Genomic DNA, 21,422 nt, shown 5'->3' on the forward strand with positions numbered 1-21,422 from the left:
TCTGCTCTGAATCAGTGGCGGCGCCCCCGCAGCCCTGCGCCTCCGCAGTGGCTGCTGGGGTGGGAGTTATGCCACAACCCACTCGCTACCACAACCTCTGCACCCTAGAAGGCACTTTCACCCTCCCACTCCATGGGGCACAGATTTAAGGGTGCCGCTCAGGGGGCGTGTGCTGCACAGGACGCACTGATGCCTTGTTATGGGGCGGATACATGCAAACACTGACCTGTGGAAATTTAGCTCGGGCATGCCTGCTGGTTTCTGCACAGCCAGTGACAGCTGTATTTCCTCCTGTGCTCCACCCACAGCACCATTAGTGCCTTGCTGCTAACTAAACTCAGAGGCTGAGCTCTGGTGAGGCTGTGACTGGGCTCCAGCGGAGGCACGTCACAGCCTCAGGCAAAGGGGACAAAGTTTCAGACAGCCAGGGGCGGAGCTACGGATGGCCAGGGGCGGAGCTTCGGGTAGCTAGGGGGCGGAGCTTCAGACTGCTCCGTGTGTAGATGGGAGTGACATCTCCTGCTGATCGTGGGGTGTGAGGGTGAGTGTGATGACTGGGAGGTGAGCTGGGCTGTTGCTGGTGACAGGATTTTTCTTCTCCTGTCAATACTGGCTACACAGCACTGCAGGGAGTCCTGTGGGCCTAATTTCATGGGAGGGCCTGGAGCTGCAGCTCCACCCGCCCCATTGTTAATCCGGCCCTGCCCTATGGGACCCCCAATGCCGGTACAACCGTATGTGGTCCCTGCAGCTAACCCGCCGTGAGCGGACGATTTATCTGCTCAATTAAATAAGTTGAACCAGTCCTTGACTACTAAAAAGTCTGACCAACGCTCGCCTAAGTCCAAGAGGTCCTCTAAGCGAGCGCTTATCTTCTCACAATCCACTGCTGACACTGACACCTCGTCTGATGAAGACGGCACTTACACTGACCCCTCAGGTTCTGACTCAGATACGGCTGATGGGGAGGGTAGTTCACATGTGGATGTTCCTGATCTTGTGGAGGCTATTAAATTAATTCTGCAGATTACGGATGATCCCGAGCCATCCGTCCCTCTTAAGAAACCAGATAGGTTCAAGCGTCAGAAGGTGGTTAAGCAAGTTTTACCTCACTCTGGCCACCTAGTGGATATACGTCAGGAACCCTGGGAAAACCCGGGTACGAAGTTTGTGCCTCAAAAGAAGATGCTGGCTCGCTATCCCCTTGCACCAGAGCTGTCTAAAAATTGGGAAACGCCTCCTCCAGTGGACTCACGTGGCTAGGATGGTGGTTTCTTCAGCTCTACCTGTCACTACAGTCACGTCTCTAAAAGAGCCTACGGATAAACGTGTGGAGGGTTGTCTGAAAGCGATTTACACCCTCACGGGTGCTGCACAAAGGTCCACTATTGCAGATACATGGGCTGCAGAGGCTATTGAAGCATGGGCCTTGGAGTTAGAAGCTAAAATCTCTTCTGACCATGCTAGACAATGCTTGTCACATATTGCCACAGCTTCTCGATATATTAAAGAGGCGGCTTCTGATGCAGGTATCCTAGCAGCCAAGGCCTCTACTACGTCAGTCCTGGCTCGCCGGATATTGTGGATGAGATCATGGTCTGTGGATCTGGACTCTAGAAAAACCCTGGAGGTACTCCCTTTCAAGGGAGATATTCTGTTTGGGGAGGACTTAAATAAGATTGTGGCTGACTTGGCTACTGCCAAAACTGCCTGTCTGCCTAATACCGCTCCTTCCGTGTCGAAGGCTAAAGGTACGTCCTTTCGCCCTTCAGGTAAAGCAAAAGGTCAGGCGTACCATAAGCAGGCCCGCACTTCCAAGCCTGGTAAGCCGAAGCCCAAAAGAGTCTGGGTCAGCCAGCTGCCAAGTCCGATAAGACTGTCGCATGACGGGGCGGTCCTCTCCCTGGGGGATCCCAGGGTGGGGCGCCGGCTTCTAGGGTATACCCAGGAATGGTTGAAGACCACTTCAGATGCCTGGGTATGGGAAGTCGTCACTCGAGGTTATGCCATAGCCTTCAAAAACCGACCCCCCTCAACGATTTTGCCAGACAGACGTCCCTTTGGACCAGACAAAGGCAAAAACTCTACACTCGGTGGTACAGACCCTCCTGGATACAGAAGTTGTTGTACAGGTGCCTCTTGCTCAGAGGGGCCAGGGGTACTATTTTCTGCTGTTTCTAGTCCCGAAACCGAATGTGTCCTCCCGGTCCATACTTAACACCTCAAGGCATTGAACGGGTTTGTGAAGGTTTCCAAGTTCCGTATGGAAACCCTTCGCTCTATAGTTCTGGCCTTGGAACCTGAGGACTACATGGTCTCCCTGGACATACAGGATGCTTACCTGCATATTCCTATAGCAGTGTCACATTAACAATACCTGAGGTTCACTATTGGCGACCTACATTACCAGTTTCGGGCGTTACCTTTTGGTTTAACAACGGCTCTGCGAGTCTTCACCAAAGTTATGGCGGTGATGACGGTGGTACGCCGCCGTCAAGGGGTCAGGACACTGCCGTATCTGGATGACTTGTTAATCCTGGCAAAGTCCCCAGATCTTCTCCTGCGTCATCTGGATATGACGGTCCGGTTTCTACAAGCCCATGGGTGGCTCATCAACTGGAAGAAATCCTTCCTGATCCCTGCTCAGAGCATGGTGCACCTGGGAGCGTTGTTGGACACTCACAACCAGAGGTTGTTCTTGTCTCAGGAGAAAGTCCTGAAGATTCAAGACAGGATTCGTTGCTTCCTTTCTCGTCCGCAAGTGTCGATACATTCGGCAATGCAGGTGCTGGGCCTAATGGTATCAGCATTCGACATGGTGGAGTATGCTCAATTCCATTCTCGGCCCCTCCAGAGGCTGATTCTTGCCAAGTGGGATGGCCTGCCTCACCGGATCAGATCTCAAACGATCTTCTTGACTCCGGAGGTCCGTCTGTCGCTACACTGGTGGCTCCGGGACCAACAATTGTGCAGGGGTCGTCCCTTCTGGATATCCAACTGGGTCCTGTTGACGACAGATGCCAGTCTAAGAGGTTGGGGCGCGGTGCTGAAGCAACACTCCCTTCAGGGTCGGTGGACCAAGGAGGAAACTCTCCTCTCGATCAACATTCTGGAATTGCGGGCGGTCTTCAATGCGTTGAACCTGGACCAGCATTTAATTCAGAACCGTCCTGTTCAAGTACAGTCGGACAACGCCACCACAGTGGCTTACATAAATCAAGACGGCACTCGAAGCCATTTGGCAATGAAGGAAGTCTCACGGATTCTACGTTGGGCGGAACGCCATCTACCGGCTATATTGGCAATATTCATTCCGGGAGTCCTGAATTGGGAAGCGGACTTTCTCAGTCGTCAGGACGTGCATGCCGGCGAGTGGAGCCTCCATCCAGAAGTGTTTCAACTTCTCGTGGAAAAGTGGGGTCTTCCAGACGTGGATCTGATGGCGTCTCGACACAATCACTTTCGTGGATGCGCTGGTGGTACCGTGGAGGTTTCGGCTGCCGTATGTGTTCCCTCCGATGTCACTCCTGCCCAGGGTAATTCGGAAGTTCAAGCAAGAAAAAGGAAATCTGCTTCCCATAGCTCTAGCGTTGCCCAGACGGCACTGGTTCTCAGACCTGCAGGGCCTATCGTCAGAACGTCCAATTCTACTTCCACAACGCCCAGACCTCCTCATTCAGGGCCCCTGTGTCTACCAGGACCTAGCCCGGCTGTCTTTGATGTTGTGGCTCTTGAAGCTTCCGTCTTAAGGGCTAAGGGTTTTTCTGAAGAGGTAATTAAAACTATGTTGCGGGCCCGGAAACCGGCTTCTGCTCTGATTTACCAGAGGGTCTGGCATTCCTACTTTGTTTGGTGCGCATCTAACAATTATGACGCTTCCAAGTTTAGTACAGCCAAGCTTTTGGCTTTTCTGCAGCAAGGCCTAGAGTTGGGCCTGCGTCTGGCCTCCCTAAAGGTTCATATTTCTGCCTTGTCGGTGTGGTTTCAGAGAAAAATTGCGACTTTGCCTGATGTTCATACTTTCACTCAGGGTGTGTTGCATATCCAACCTCCCTATGTCCCGCCTGTGGCTCCTTGGGACTTGTCAGTGGTTTCGGAGGCGTTGCAGGAGCCTCCGTTTGAACCCCTTGGTTCAGCTGACCTTAAGTGGATTTCCCTTAAGGTGGTGTTCTTGCTGGCTATTGCCTCTGTTAGAAGAGTGTCGGATCTGGGTGCCTTGTCTTGTAGTTCCCCATATCTGATTTTTCACCGTGATCGGGCAGTTCTTAGGACTCGTCCCATATATTTACCTAAGGTGGTTTCTCCGTTTCACCTTAATCAGGAGATTGTGGTTCCGGCCTTTGTCTCTCCTGATTTGTCTCCCAAAGAGCGGTGTTTGGATGTGGTACGGGCTCTCCGTATCTATGTGAAGAGAACTGCTTCTATCCGAAAATCTGATTCTCTCTTTGTTTTGTTTGGATTTCACAAACGTGGATGGCCTGCTCACAAGCAGACCCTGGCCAGATGGATTAGAATGGTGACTGCACATGCTTATGTGAAGGCTGGTCTCTCTGCTCCTGTTCACATTAAGGCCCATTCTACTCGGTCTGTTGGACCTTCTTGGGCGGCCCAACGTGGTGCGACCCTTGAACAATTGTGCAAGGCGGCTACGTGGTCTTCCGGGAACAAGTTCATAAGGTTCTATGCCTTCGATACTGCCGCTTCCCAGGATGCTTCCTTTGGACGCCGGGTTCTTGTGCCCGCTACAGTGCATCCCCTCCCATAAGGAACTGCTTTAGGACATCCCCATTGTCCAATCCTTGTGGAGCCCAGTGTACCCCGCAGCAGAAAACGAGTTTTATGGTAAGAACTTACCTTTGTTAAAACTCTTTCTGCGAGGTACACTGGGCTCCACAAGGCGCCCACCCTGACGCACTTAGCTTCTTTGGGTTGGTATGGCATTAGCCGCAGACACTTCTCTTGTCGTGAGAGTGTGGTGTATGTGGCTACTAACAGTTGTCGTCTCTTTTCCTGCTACTGCATTGGACTGGTTAACTAAAAACTGAGCTCCTGTGCAGGGAGGCGGGGTGATATAGGAGGCGGCGCTGTGCATTCTGGGAACAGTCAAAGCTATGAGCCTGTTGGTGCCTCGGATCAAGATCCTACTCTACACCCCATTGTCCAATCCTTGTGGAGCCCAGTGTACTTCGCAGAAAGAGTTTTAACAAAGGTAAGTTCTTACCATAAAAATCGTTTTTCCGCTCATCTTTCTTACCTTGGAAACCTCTAAAACTTATCCATGAACTTGTTACTTTCCTACCAACCAAAAGAAAAATCCTGCACTGAGGGGGTTAATCAGAGTTGTTAGCAAATCAAATAATGTAGCAATTGGGCAAAACCATGTTACACTGCAGGTGGGGCAGATGTAACATGTGCAAAGAGTTAGATTTGGGCGGGTTATATTGTTTCTGTGCAGGGTAAATACTGGCTGCAATTTAGGTTTCAGTTTGAACACACTCCACCCAAATCTAACTCTCATGTTACACTGCCCCACCTGCACTGCACAAGGGCCCTCATTCCGAGTTGATCGCTCGCAAGGCGAATTTAGCAGAGTTACACACGCTAAGCCGCCGCCTACTGGGAGTGAATCTTAGCTTCTTAATTTTGCGACCGAAGTATTCGCAATATTGCGATCACAAACTACTTAGCAGTTTTAGAGTAGCTCCACACTTACTCTGCCTGTGCGATCAGTTCAGTGCTTGTCGTTCCTGGTTTGACGTCACAAACACACCCAGCGTTCGCTCAGACACTCCCCCGTTTCTCCGGCCACTCCTGCGTTTTTTCCGGAAACTGTAGCGTTTCCATCCACACGCCCATAAAACGCCGTGTTTCCGCCCAGTAACACCCATTTCCTGTCAATCACACTACGATCGCCGGAGCGAAGAAAAAGCCGTGAGTAAATATCCTTTCTTCATAGCAAAACTACTTGGCGCAGTTGCAGTGCGAACATTGCGCATGCGTACTAAGCGGATTTTCACTGCGATGCGAAGAAAAAGAACGAGCGAACGACTCGGAATGAGGGCCAAGGTTTTCCCCTATTGCTTACTTCTTTGGTTTGCTAACAACTCTGAACAAACCCCTGAATCCACAACCCTAGATATAGATTTTGATTTATTTCAGTTGACTTTCTATTAATTAAATATTTATATAATCCAACCCAAAACTTTTGGGTAATTAAACATTTGTCAAAAATCTCTCTCTCTCTCTATCTAGATCTATTTCTCACATGTAGGGGGGTATTCAATTGTTGTTATGGGGGTCACACACAGACTAAGTCACCATGACTGATGGCTGACTGACCTGCCTACTGTAGCTGGGAAAATTATATTTTGAGATAAATAAGCTTTGATGATATTACTTCCACTTTTGCTAATCAAATACCTGGGAAAGTGTCAGGAATATAAATGAGTTTGTATGACTATGGCAATGTCCTTTTACTTAGTGTTCAGAAAATAAGAATTTACTTACCGATAATTCTATTTCTCGTAGTCCGTAGTGGATGCTGGGACTCCGTAAGGACCATGGGGAATAGCGGCTCCGCAGGAGACTGGGCACAAAGTAAAAGCTTTAGGACTAGCTGGTGTGCACTGGCTCCTCCCCCTATGACCCTCCTCCAAGCCTCAGTTAGGATACTGTGCCCGGACGAGCGTACACAATAAGGAAGGATTTTGAATCCCGGGTAAGACTCATACCAGCCACACCAATCACACTGTACAACCTGTGATCTGAACCCAGTTAACAGTATGATAAAACGTAGGAGCCTCTGAAAAGATGGCTCACAACAATAAACAACCCGATTTTATTGTAACAATAACTATATACAAGTATTGCAGACAATCCGCACTTGGGATGGGCGCCCAGCATCCACTACGGACTACGAGAAATAGAATTATCGGTAAGTAAATTCTTATTTTCTCTGACGTCCTAAGTGGATGCTGGGACTCCGTAAGGACCATGGGGATTATACCAAAGCTCCCAAACGGGCGGGAGAGTGCGGATGACTCTGCAGCACCGAATGAGAGAACTCCAGGACCTCCTCAGCCAGGGTATCAAATTTGTGGAATTTAGCAAACGTGTTTGCCCCTGACCAAGTAGCTGCTCGGCAAAGTTGTAAAGCCGAGACCCCTCGGGCAGCCGCCCAAGATGAACCCACTTTCCTTGTGGAATGGGCTTTAACAGATTTTGGCTGTGGTAGGCCTGCCACAGAATGTGCAAGCTGAATTGTACTACAAATCCAACGAGCAATCGTCTGCTTAGAAGCAGGAGCACCCAGCTTGTTGGGTGCATACAGGATAAACAGCGAGTCAGATTTTCTGACTCCAGCCGTCCTGGAAACATATATTTTCAGGGCCCTGACTACGTCCAGTAACTTGGAGTCCTCCAAGTCCCTAGTAGCCGCAGGTACCACAATAGGCTGGTTCATGTGAAACGCTGAAACCACCTTAGGGAGAAATTGAGGACGAGTCCTCAATTCTGCCCTGTCTGAATGAAAAATTAGGTAAGGGCTTTTATATGATAAAGCCGCCAATTCAGAGACACGCCTGGCTGACGCCAGGGCTAACAGCATGACCACCTTCCATGTGAGATATCTTAATTCCACAGTGGTGAGTGGTTCAAACCAATGTGATTTTAGGAACCCTAAAACTACATTGAGATCCCAAGGTGCCACTGGAGGCACAAAAGGAGGCTGTATATGCAGCACCCCCTTGACAAACGTCTGAACTTCAGGCACTGAAGCCAGTTCTTTCTGGAAGAAGATCGAGAGGGCCGAAATTTGAACCTTAATGGATCCTAATTTTAGGCCCATAGACAGTCCTGCTTGCAGGAAATGTAGGAAACGACCCAGTTGAAATTCCTCCGTAGGGGCCTTCTTGGCCTCACACCACGCAACATATTTCCGCCAAATGCGGTGATAATGTTTTGCGGTTACATCCTTCCTGGCCTTGATCAGGGTAGGGATGACTTCATCTGGAATGCCTTTATCCTTCAAGATCCGGCGTTCAACCGCCATGCCGTCAAACGCAGCCGCGGTAAGTCTTGGAACAGACAAGGTCCCTGCTGGAGCAGGTCCTTTCTTAGAGGTAGAGGCCACGGGTCCTCCGTGAGCATCTCTTGCAGTTCCGGGTACCAAGTTCTTCTTGGCCAATCCGGAGCCACGAGTATAGTTCTTACTCCTCTCCTTCTTATTATTCTCAGTACTTTGGGTATGAAAGGTAGAGGAGGGAACACATACACCGACCGGTACACCCACGGTGTTACCAGAGCGTCCACCGCTATTGCCTGAGGGTCCCTTGACCTGGCGCAATATCTGTCCAGTTTTTTGTTGAGACGGGACGCCATCATGTCCACCTTTGGTTTTTCCCAACGGTTTACAATCATGTGGGTGAAGTCCCCACTCTCCCGGGTGGAGGTCGTGCCTGCTGAGGAAATCTGCTTCCCAGTTGTCCACTCCCGGAATGAACACTGCAGACAGTGCTATCACATGATTTTCCGCCCAGCGGAGAATCCTTGCAGTTTCTGCCATTGCCCTCCTGCTTCTTGTGCCGCCCTGTCTGTTTACGTGGGCGACCGCCGTGATGTTGTCCGACTGGATCAATACTAGTTGACCCTGAAGCAGAGGCCTGGCTTGACTTAGGGCATTGTAAATGGCCCTCAGTTCCAGGATATTTATGTGAAGAGACGTTTCCATGCTTGACCACAAGCCCTGGAAGTTTCTTCCCTGTGTGACTGCTCCCCAGCCTCTTAGGCTGGCATCCGTGGTCACCAGCATCCAATCCTGGCTTGACTTAGGGCATTGTAAATGGCCCTCAGTTCCAGGATATTTATGTGAAGAGACGTTTCCATGCTTGACCACAAGCCCTGGAAGTTTCTTCCCTGTGTGACTGCTCCCCAGCCTCTTAGGCTGGCATCCGTGGTCACCAGCATCCAATCCTGAATGCCGAATCTGCGGCCCTCTAGAAGATGAGCACTCTGTAACCACCACAGGAGCGACACCCTTGTCCTTGGAGATAGGGTTATCCGCTGATGCATCTGAAGATGCGATCCGGACCATTTTTCCAGCAGATCCCACTGAAAAGTTCTTGCATGGAATCTTCCGAATGGAATTGCTTCGTAAGAAGCCACCATTTTTCCCAAGACTCTCGTGCATTGATGCACTGACACTTGGCTTGGTTTTAGGAGGTTCCCGACTAGCTCGGATAACTCCCTGGCCTTCTCTTCCGGGAGAAACACCTTTTTCTGAACTGTGTCCAGAATCATTCCCAGGAACAGTAGACGTGTTGTTGGAATCAGCTGTGATTTTGGGATATTTAGAATCCACCCGTGCTGACGTAGCACTACCTGAGATAGTGCTACTCCGACCTATAACTGTTCCCTGGACCTTGCTCTTATCAGGAGATCGTCCAAGTAAGGGATAATTAAGACGCCTTTTCTTCGAAGAAGAATCATCATTTCGGCCATTACCTTGGTAAAGACCTGGGGTGCCGTGGACAAGCCAAACGGCAGCGTCTGAAACTGATAGTGACAGTTTTGTACCACAAACCTGAGGTACCCTTGGTGAGAAGGGAAGATGTCCAGAGATACCATATAGTCCCCTTCTTCCAGGTTCGCTATCATTGCTCTGAGTGACTCCATCTTGAATTTGAACCTTTTTATGTAAGTGTTCAAGGATTTTAGATTTAAAATTGGTCTCACCGAGCCGTCCGGCTTCGGTACCACAAACAGCGTGGAATAATACCCCTTTCCTTGTTGTAGGAGGGGTACCTTTATTATCACCTGCTGGGAATACAGCTTGTGAATAGCTTCCAATACCGCCTCCCTGTCGGAGGGAGACGTTGGTAGAGCAGACTTCAGGAACCGGCGAGGGGGAGAAGTCTCGAATTCCAATTTGTACCCCTGTGATACTACCTGTAGGATCCAGGGGTCCACTTGCGAGTGAGCCCACTGCGCGTTGAAATTTTTGAGACGGGCCCCCACCGTGCCTGAGTCCGCTTGTAAAGCCCCAGCGTCATGCTGAAGACTTGGCAGAAGCGGGGGTGGGCTTCTGCTCCTGGGAAGAGGCTGCCTGGTGCAGTCTTTTCCCTCTACCTCTGCCCCTGGGCAGAAATGAGTGGCCCTTTGCCCGCTTGTTCTTATGGGAACGAAAGGACTGAGTTTGAAAAGACGGTGTCTTTTTCTGCTGAGAGGTGACCTGGGGTAAAAAGGTGGATTTTCCAGCCGTTGCCGTGGCCACCAGGTCTGATAGACCGACCCCAAATAACTCCTCCCCTTTATACGGCAATACTTCCATATGTCGTTTGGAATCCGCATCACCTGACCACTGTCGCGTCCATAACGCTCTTCTGGCAGAAATGGATATCGCACTCACTCTTGATGCCAGGGTGCAAATATCCCTCTGTGCATCTCGCATATAAAGTAATGCATCCTTTAAATGCTCTATAGTTAATAATATACTGTCCCTATCCAGGGTATCAATATTTTTAGTCAGGGAATCCGACCAAGCCACTCCAGCGCTGCACATCCAGGCTGAGGCGATTGCTGGTCGCAGTATAACACCAGTATGTGTGTATATACCCTTTAAGATATTTTCCAGCCTTCTATCAGCTGGTTCTTTTAGGGCGGCCGTATCAGGAGACGGTAACGCCACTTGTTTTGATAAGCGTGTGAGCGCCTTATCTACCCTAGGGGGTGTTTCCCAACGTGCCCTAACCTCTGGCGGGAAAGGGTATAGGGCCAATAATTTGTTAGAAATCAGCAGTTTTTTATCGGGGGAAACCCACGCTTTATCACACACCTCATTTAATTAATCTGATTCAGGGGAAAAACTACTGGTAGGTTTTTCACACCCCACATAATACCCTTTTTTGTGGTACTTGTAGTGTCAGAAATGTTTAATGCCTCCTTCATTGCCGTGATCATGTAACGTGTGGCCCTACTGGACATTACGTTTGTCTCCTCACCGTCGACACTGGATTCAGTATCCGTGTCTGGGTCTGTGTCGACCATCTGAGGTAACGGGCGTTTTAGCGCCCCTGACGGAGTCTGAGACACTTGAACAGGCACTAACTGATTTGCCGGCTGTCTCATTTCGTCAACAGTTTTTTGCAAAGTGCTGACATTGTCACGTAATTCTTTAAACACAACCATCCAGTCAGGTGTCGACTCCCTAGGGGGTGACATCACTAACACAGGCAATTGCTCCGCCTCCACACCATTTTCCTCCTCGGCTCATACATGTCGACACAATCGTACCGACACCCAGCACACACACAGGGAATGCTCTGATAGAGGACAGGACCCCACTAGCCCTTTGGGGAGACAGAGGGAGAGTTTGCCAGCACACACCAAAGCGCTATAAACTGTATAGGGACAACCTTATAATAAGTGTCTATCCCTTATAGCTGCTTATATATATTTTTAGCCAAATAAGTGCCCCCCCTCTCTGTTTTACCCTGTTTCTGTAGTGCAGTGCAGGGGAGAGTCTGGGAGCCTTCCTACCAGCGGAGCTGTGTGGGAAAGTGGCGCCGTGTGCTGAGGAGATAGGCCCCGCCCCCTTCTCGGCGGGCTCTTCTCCCGCTTTTATCTGGAAAACTGGCAGGGGTTAAATACATCCATATAGCCCAGGAGCTATATGTGATGTATTTTTTGCCATAGGAGGTATTTACATTGCTGCCCAGGGCGCCCCCCCCTGCGCCCTGCACCCTCAGTGACCGCAGTGTGAAGTGTGCTGGGAGCAATGGCGCACAGCTGCAGTGCTGTGCGCTACCTTAATGAAGGCAGGAACGTCTTCTGCCGCCGATTTCTGGACCTCTTCACTCTTCAGCATCTGTAAGGGGGCCGGCGGCGCGGCTCCGGGACCCATCCAGGCTGGGCCTGTGATCGTCCCTCTGGAGCTAATGTCCAGTAGCCAAGAAGCCCAATCCACTCTGCACGCAGGTGAAGTCGCTTCTTCTCCCCTTAGTCCCGCGCTGCAGTGAGCCTGTTGCCAGCAGGACTCACTGAAAATAAAAAACCTATTTAAACTTTTACTTCTAAGCAGCTCAGGAGAGCCACCTAGCCTGCACCCTTCTCGTTCGGGCAGAAAAATCTAACTGAGGCTTGGAGGAGGGTCATAGGGGGAGGAGCCAGTGCACACCACCTGATCCTAAAGCTTTTACTTTTGTGCCCTGTCTCCTGCGGAGCCGCTATCCCCCGTGGTCCTTACGGAGTCCCAGCATCCACTTAGGACGTCAGAGAAAAGAAAATAGTTTCAATTTATTTATTTTCTTATGGTAGTTTCCTTTTTTATTTAACCACTTGCCTGGCGTGGTCGCATCAGATGCGACCAGTCAGAAAGCCCACTGTACGGCGGCAGAAGAGAATCTTCCCACAGCTGCCACTCTAAGAGGGACCTCCCGATCCCTTTGCGTTCTGGTTTCCTCCCCTCTGTGCCTACCATGCTGCTGATTACTGCTGGTCAGTCAGCATAGCAGGAACCACTACCTGGCAGCTGCAGAGAGAAGCAGCCACTCAGAAAATGTAAATTACCAACACCTCAGCACTCCAGTGTGTGCCTGGTGCCTGCTCAGATGAGCAGCCGCTGGGCAAATCAGAGTCGCAATGTTCCAATATTTGAAAAAATAAGAATTTACTTACCGATAATTCTATTTCTCGGAGTCCGTAGTGGATGCTGGGGTTCCTGAAAGGACCATGGGGAATAGCGGCTCCGCAGGAGACAGGGCACAAAAAAGTAAAGCTTTACTAGGTCAGGTGGTGTGCACTGGCTCCTCCCCCTATGACCCTCCTCCAGACTCCAGTTAGGTACTGTGCCCGGACGAGCATACACAATAAGGGAGGCATTTTGAATCCCGGGTAAGACTCATACCAGCCACACCAATCACACCGTACAACTTGTGATCTAAACCCAGTTAACAGTATGACAACAGAAAGGGCCTCTTAAAGATGGCTCCTTAACAATAACCCGAATTAGTTAACAATAACTATGTACAAGTATTGCAGATAATCCGCACTTGGGATGGGCGCCCAGCATCCACTACGGACTCCGAGAAATAGAATTATCGGTAAGTAAATTCTTATTTTCTCTATCGTCCTAAGTGGATGCTGGGGTTCCTGAAAGGACCATGGGGATTATACCAAAGCTCCCAAACGGGCGGGAGAGTGCGGATGACTCTGCAGCACCGAATGAGAGAACTCCAGGTCCTCCTTTGCCAGGGTATCAAATTTGTAAAATTTTACAAACGTGTTCTCCCCCGACCACGTAGCTGCTCGGCAGAGTTGTAATGCCGAGACCCCTCGGGCAGCCGCCCAAGATGAGCCCACCTTCCTTGTGGAGTGGGCTTTTACAGTTTTAGGCTGTGGCAGGCCTGCCACAGAATGTGCAAGTTGAATTGTGTTACAAATCCAACGAGCAATCGACTGCTTTGAAGCAGGTGCGCCCAACTTGTTGGGTGCATACAATATAAACAGCGAGTCAGATTTTCTGACTCCAGCCGTCCTTGCAATGTATATTTTTAAGGCTCTGACAACGTCCAACAACTTGGAGTCCTCCAAGTCGCTAGTGGCCGCAGGCACCACAATAGGTTGGTTCAGATGAAATGCTGATACCACTTTAGGGAGAAAATGCGGACGAGTCCGCAGTTCTGCCCTATCCGAATGGAAGATTAGATAAGGACTTTTATAAGATAAAGCCGCCAATTCAGATACTCTCCTGGCAGAGGCCAGGGCTAGTAACATAATCACTTTCAATGTGAGATATTTCAAATCCACCTTTTTCAATGGTTCAAACCAATGGGATTTGAGGAAATCTAAAACTACATTTAGATCCCACGGTGCCACCGGAGGCACCACAGGAGGCTGTATATGCAGTACTCCCTTGACAAAAGTCTGGACCTCAGGGACAGAGGCCAATTCTTTTTGGAAGAATATTGACAGGGCCGAAATTTGAACCTTAATGGATCCCAATTTGAGACCCATAGATAATCCTGATTGCAGGAAATGTTGGAATTCCTCCGTCGGAACCCTCCGATCCTCGCACCACGCTACATATTTTCGCCAAATGCGGTGATAATGTTTCACGGTGACTTCCTTCCGTGCCTTAATCAAGGTAGGAATGACTTCTTCTGGAATGCCTTTCCCTTTTAGGATCTGGCGTTCAACCGCCATGCCGTCAAACGCAGCCGCGGTAAGTCTTGAAAAAGACAGGGACCCTGCTGTAGCAGGTCCCTTCTCAGAGGTAGAGGCCACGGTTCGTCCGTGAGCATCTCTTGAAGTTCCGGATACCAAGTCCTTCTCGGCCAATCCGGAACCACTAGTATTGTTCTTACTCTTCTTTGCCGTATGATCTTCAATACCTTTGGTATGAGCGGCAGAGGAGGAAACACATACACTGACTGGTACACCCAAGGAGTTACCAGTGCGTCCACAGCTATTGCCTGTGGATCTCTTGACCTGGCGCAATATTTGTCCAGTTTCTTGTTGAGGCGAGACGCCATCATGTCTACAATTGGTCTTTCCCAACGGTCTATTAACATGTTGAAGACTTCTGGATGTAGACCCCACTCTCCCGGATGAAGATCGTGTCTGCTGAGGAAGTCTGCTTCCCAGTTGTCCACGCCCGGGATGAACACTGCTGACAGTGCTATCACGTGATTCTCCGCCCAGCGAAGAATCTTGGCAGCTTCTGCCATTGCACTCCTGCTTCTTGTGCCGCCCTGCCTGTTTACATGGGCGACCGCCGTGATGTTGTCCGACTGAATCAACACCGGCTTTCCTTGCAGGAGAAGTTCCGCCTGGCTTAGAGCATTGTAGATTGCTCTTAGTTCCAGAATGTTTATGTGAAGAGACTTTTCCAGACTCGTCCATACTCCCTGGAAGTTTCTTCCTTGTGTGACTGCTCCCCAGCCTCTCAGGCTGGCGTCCGTGGTCACCAGGATCCAATCCTGAATGCCGAATCTGCGGCCTTCTAATAGGTGAGCCTTCTGCAACCACCACAGAAGTGACACCCTTGTCTTTGGTGACAGGGTTATTCGCAGGTGCATCTGCAGATGCGACCCTGACCATTTGTCCAACAGATCCCTTTGGAATATTCTTGCATGGAATCTGCCGAATGGAATTGCTTCGTAAGAAGCCACCATTTTTCCCAGGACTCTTGTGCATTGATGTACTGACACTTTTCCTGGTTTTAGGAGGTTCCTGACCAGATCGGATAACTCCTTGGCTTTTTCCTCTGGAAGGAAAACCTTTTTCTGAACCGTGTCCAGAATCATTCCTAGGAACAGCAGACGAGTTGTCGGGATTAAATGGGATTTTGGAATATTCAGAATCCACCCGTGTTGTCTTAGCACCTCTTGAGATAGTGCTAAAGCTGTCTCCAGCTGTTCTCTGGACCTTGCCCTTATTAGGAGATCGTCCAAGTATGGGATAACTAATACGCCTTTTCTTCGAAGAAGAATCATCATCTCGGCCATTACCTTGGTAAAGACCCGAGGCGCCGTGGACAATCCGAACGGCAGCGTCTGAAACTGATAGTGACAGTTTTGAACAATGAACCTGAGGTACCCCTGGTGTGCGGGGTAAATCGGAACGTGTAGATACGCATCCTTGATGTCCAAGGATACCATAAAGTCCCCTTCTTCCAGGTTCGCTATCACTGCTCTGAGTGACTCCATCTTGAACTTGAACTTTTTTATGTAGAGGTTCAAGGACTTCAGATTTAGAATAGGCCTTACCGAGCCATCCGGCTTCGGTACCACAAATAGAGTGGAATAATACCCCTTTCCTTGTTGTAATAGGGGTACTTTGACTATCACCTGCTGAGCGTACAGCTTGTGAATGGCTTCCAACACCCTCTCCCTTTCGGAAGAGACGGTTGGTAAGGCAGACTTCAGGAAACGATGAGGAGGATCCGTCTCTAATTCCAACCTGTACCCCTGAGATATTATCTGCAGGATCCAGGGGTCTACCTGCGAGTGAGCCCACTGCGCGCTGTAATTTTTGAGACGGCCCCCCACTGTCCCCGAGTCCGCTTGAGAGGCCCCAGCGTCATGCTGAGGTTTTTGCAGGAGCCGGGGAGGGCTTCTGTTCCTGGGAAGGAGCTGCCTGTTGGTGTCTCTTCCCTCTTCCTCTGCCTCGTGGCAGGTACGACAAGCCCTTTGCTCTCTTATTTTTGTAGGAGCGAAAAGGCTGCGGTTGAAAGGTCGGTGCCTTTCTCTGTTGGGGAGTGACTTGAGGTAAAAAAGTGGATTTCCCGGCAGTAGCCGTGGCCACCAAGTCTGATAGACCAACTCCAAATAACTCCTCCCCTTTATACGGCAAACCTCCATGTGACGTTTTGAATCCGCATCGCCTGTCCACTGTCGTGTCCATAAGGCTCTTCTGGCTGAAATGGACATAGCACTCACCCGAGATGCCAGTGTGCAAATATCCCTCTGTGCATCACGCATATAGATAAATGCATCCTTTATTTGTTCTAACGACAGTAAAACATTGTCCCTATCTAGGGTATCAATATTTTCAATCAGGGATTCTGACCAAACTACTCCAGCACTGCACATCCAGGCAGTTGCTATAGCTGGTCGTAGTATAACACCTGCATGTGTGTATATATTCTTTTGAATAACTTCCATCTTTCTATCTGATGGATCCTTAAGTGCGGCCGTCTCAGGAGAGGGTAACGCCACTTGTTTGGATAAGCGTGTGAGCGCCTTGTCCACCTTAGGGGGTGTTTCCCAGCGCGCCCTAACCTCTGGCGGGAAAGGGTATAATGCCAATAACTTTTTTGAAATTATCAACTTTTTATCAGGAGCAACCCACGCTTCATCACACACGTCATTTAATTCTTCTGATTCAGGAAAAACTGTTTGTAGTTTTTTCACACCATACATAATACCCTGTTTTACGGTATCTGTAGTATCAGCTAAATGTAACGTCTCCTTCATTGCCAAAATCATATAACGTGTGGCCCTACTGGAAAATACGTTTGAATTTCTACCGTCGTCACTGGAATCAGTGCCCGTGTCTGGGTCTGTGTCGACCGACTGAGGCAAAGGGCGTTTTACAGCCCCTGACGGTGTTTGAGGCGCCTGGACAGGCATTAATTGATTGTCCGGCCGCCTCATGTCCTCAACTGACTGTTTAAGGGAAGATAAACCATCACGTAATTCCACAAATAAAGGCATCCATTCTGGTGTCGACCCCCTGGGGGGTGACATCTGCATATTTGGCAATTGCTCCGCCTCCACACCAATATCGTCCTCATACATGTCGACACCACGTACCGACACACACCGCAAACTCACAGGGAATGCTCTAATGAAGACAGGACCCACTAGCCCTTTTGGGGAGACAGAGGGAGAGTCTGCCAGCACACACCACAAAGCGCTATATATACAAGGGATATCCTTATATTAAGTGCTCCCTTATAGCTGCTTTAATATATATATATATAGCCATTAATGTGCCCCCCCTCTCTGTTTTACCCTGTTTCTGTAGTGCAGTGCAGGGGAGAGACCTGGGAGCCGTTCTGACCAGCGGAGCTGTGACAGAAAATGGCGCCGTGTGCTGAGGAGATAGGCCCCGCCCCTTTTTCGGCGGGTTCTTCTCCCGCTATTTTTCCAGTCAGGCAGGGGTTAAATATCTCCATATAGCCCCTATGGGCTATATGTGAGGTATTTTTAGCCTTGTATAAGGTTTATATTTGCCTCTCAGAGCGCCCCCCCCCAGCGCTCTGCACCCTCAGTGACTGCCCAGTGAAGTGTGCTGAGAGGAAAATGGCGCACAGCTGCAGTGCTGTGCGCTACCTTATGAAGACTGAGGAGTCTTCAGCCGCCGGTTTCCGGACCTCTTCACGCTTCAGCATCTGCAAGGGGGTCGGCGGCGCGGCTCCGGGACCGGACTCCACGGCTGGGCCTGTGTTCGATCCCTCTGGAGCTAATGGTGTCCAGTAGCCAAGCAGCAAATCCACTCTGCATGCAGGTGAGTTTACTACTTTCCCCCTAAGTCCCACGTTGCAGTGATCCTGTTGCCAGCAGGACTCACTGTAAAGAAAAAAAAAAACCTAAACTAAACTTTCTCTAAGCAGCTCTTTAGGAGAGCCACCTAGATTGCACCCTTCTCGTTCGGGCACAAAATCTAACTGGAGTCTGGAGGAGGGTCATAGGGGGAGGAGCCAGTGCACACCACCTGACCTAGTAAAGCTTTACTTTTTTGTGCCCTGTCTCCTGCGGAGCCGCTATTCCCCATGGTCCTTTCAGGAACCCCAGCATCCACTTAGGACGATAGAGAAATCAACATTTTTACTTTTTTTCTATATAAAATACGTTTTAAACATATGTTTTTGACCTAATTCAATCATAAAAAAACGGACAATTTCGGAGTGGTTTTTGGACATAAAACAAATCTCCAGTTAAGTGGTTAAGTAAATTAGTATCAAAATAGAAATTTATGTGGTTAGAAACTGCTATACTGTGATTTGTTTTTTTTGTTGTTATTTTATAACATTAAATTAATTAAGATTTGATACAGAGTCTGCCAGTATTTGAGTGTGCAATTCTCAGCACCACCTGTATTTTTTGGTAATTTCTGTTTTCAGTATCTACAGGGGGATGGCACTCCTCTATTCAGGGAGTCTGCTGAAATGTGCACTACTGAACAAACTATAGTGTTAAGAAAAGAGGGTGCCAAGACGATACATTTTTTCAAGTAAATTATCATGCATGACAGAGGTAGAAGACATCACAAAAAGTTAAAACCTAATGCTATTCTTTTGCAACAAGACATCTTTGACCACCGTCTTGAGGGCTCCCACAGCTTCTCAGCCTTGGAGCTCCCCAGAGGCGGAACTACCGGCAGTGCAGGGGCCCAAGCATGTAATGAGTCAAACTGACTCATTACATGCCGCTGTGCGCTGCGGGCAACCGCTGCCCGCAGCCGCCCGGCGAGGAGAGGAGCAGCGGTACGGACGGGGGAAGGAGGAGGAGGGAGGTGAAGGAGGGAGCCGCAGCAGCGCTTTGTTACTGGTGGAGGCGCTGCTGCTCCTCTGCTTCACTATAGGCTGTCTTCCGAGAACAGCCTATAGGGAAGCAGAGGGGCAGCAGCAGCAGCGCCTCCACCAGTAACAAAGCGCTGCTGCGGCTCCCTCCTTCACCTCCGTCCTCCACCTCCTAGTACTGCCCGGGAATCGTCTGACGCGGCTGCACCGAGGAGCCTGAGCCAGCGGAGAGGGTAAGTATAATTCTTCTTTCTTTCTTTTTCTCTTTTTCTTTCTTTATTTCTCTTTCTTTCTTTCTTTCTTGGGCCTGCCTGCCGCTGTGTGTAAAAATGGGGGACTGCCTGCCGCTATGTGTAAAAAGGGGAATCAGCCTGCCGCAATGTGTAAAAAGGGGGGACTGCCTGACGTAATGTGTAAAAATGGGGGACTGCCTACAGCTATGTGTAAAAATGGGGAATCAGCCTGCCGCTACATGTAAAAAGGGGTAATCTGCCTGCCGCAATGTGTAAAAATGGGGAATCTGCCTGCCGCAATGTGTAAAAATGGGGAATCTGCCTGCCGTAATGTGTAAAAATGGGGACGCTGTCTGCCGTAATGTGTAACAAGGGCACGCTGTCTGCCTTAATGTGTAAAAAGGGGACGCTGTCTGCCGTTATGTGTAAAAAGTGTACGCTGTCTGCCGCTATGTGTAATGGGCACGTGGTCTGCTGTTATGTGTAAAAAGGGCACGCGGTCTGCCGTAATGTGTAAAAAGGGGACGCTGTCTGCCGTTATGTGTAAAAAGGGGATGCTGTCTGCCGTAATGTGTAACAAGGGTACGCTGTCTGCCGTTATGTGTAAAAAGTGCACGCTGTCTGCCGTAATGTGTAAAAAGGGCACGCTGTCTGCCGTAATGTGTAACGGGACGCTGTCTGCTGTAATGTGCAAAAAGTGTACGCTGTCTGCCGCTATGTTTAACAAGGGCACGCTGTCTGCCGTTAAGTGTAAAAATGGGGAATCTGCCTGCCGCAATGTGTAAAAAGGGGATGCTGTCTGCCGTTATGTGTAAAAAGAGGAATCTGTCCGCTGTAAGGTGTAAAAGGGTCTCTACCTGGTGTAGTGGTGCTATTGTGCGGCGTAATTTGAATAATGGAGACTACTGTGCACCGTTTTATGAATTGGTATTATTTTGTGGCCACACCCCTTCCCCACGAAGCCACGCCACTATGTATTTTTGTGCGCGCCTACGGCGCACACTGCCCCTGTTTTGCATGCAGGGGTGGGGCTCCGATGCCGTTTCTTGCACACAGTGCTAAAATGTCTAGTTACGGCACTGTTGCTAGGTATCCATTTCTCTGGCCCTGAGCAGGTCCCCCTCACCAGATCCTCTCCAGGGGTAAGGGGGTGGACTTGGATGGGATGTGTGTGTGTGGGGGGGAGGGGCCCAAATAATTTTGTCGCACCTGGGCCCACCGCTCGCTAGTTCCGCCACTGGAGCTCCCACAATCCTTAATGTGGCCTGATGGTAAATGCTTCAGTAAATACTAAATATAAAGAATAAACCTATACATTGCTCTTACCTTCCCACAGAGCTTGCACTCCATCTGCTGTCTCTCTGTCTGAACACAAGTTTTTGGAGAAGAAATCATTTTTTCTGATTTTTCCTTTAGTGGATCTTCGATATCTTCAATAAGAATAACAACATTTTAATTTTATATTCTTATTAAGTTAGACTACCTATAATTAATAACACTGCTTCTAAAGCAACTTTATTTTATCAGGTGTAATTTATTAAGTGGCCCCTTTGGAAACGAGTGTAACTTATGAGATGTGTAAAGGTTTATTTACTTACAGGACTAAAAGCAACACTTTAAAAATACATTCAATACACTTTAAAATGGAGCCGCTGCGGCCGCTGTAATCAATCCTTAGCCTACGTACTTTTTACACAGTTTGCGTACAAAGCCCCGTACCGTGGCCCTCATTCCGAGTTGTTCGCTCGCAAGCGGATTTTAGCAGATTTGCTCATGCTAAGCCGCTGCCTACTGGGAGTGAATCTAAGCATCTTAAAAATGCGAACGATGTATTCGCAATATTGCGATTACACACCTCGTAGCAGTTTCTGAGTAGCTCCAGACTTACTCGGCATCTGCGATCAGTTCAGTGCTTGTCGTTCCTGGTTTGACGTCACAAACACACCCAGCGTTCGCCCAGACAATCCTCCGTTTCTCCGGCCACTCCTGCGTTTTTTACGGAAACTGTAGCGTTTTTTCCCACACGCCCATAAAACGGGCTGTTTCCGCCCAGTAACACCCATTTCCTGTCAATCACATTACGATCGCCAGAACGATGAAAAAGCCGTGAGTAAAAATCCTAACTGCATAGCAAATTTACTTGGCGCAGTCGCAGTGCGGACATT

General features: G+C 49.4%; 1 protein-coding gene across 1 annotated transcript in view; it reads right to left on the minus strand.

The window, feature by feature from the left end:
• Positions 1–21,422, minus strand: part of LOC134943919 (NACHT, LRR and PYD domains-containing protein 1a-like) — a 330,645-nt gene that overhangs the window by 239,853 nt on the left and 69,370 nt on the right. The window contains exon 5 of the mRNA XM_063932485.1: positions 20,584–20,687. Within this exon, the coding sequence (XP_063788555.1) occupies positions 20,584–20,687 (104 nt within the window). The remainder of the gene's footprint in view (positions 1–20,583; positions 20,688–21,422) is intronic.

This window comes from Pseudophryne corroboree, chromosome 7 (assembly GCF_028390025.1).
Source record: "Pseudophryne corroboree isolate aPseCor3 chromosome 7, aPseCor3.hap2, whole genome shotgun sequence".
NCBI lineage: Eukaryota > Metazoa > Chordata > Amphibia > Anura > Myobatrachidae > Pseudophryne > Pseudophryne corroboree.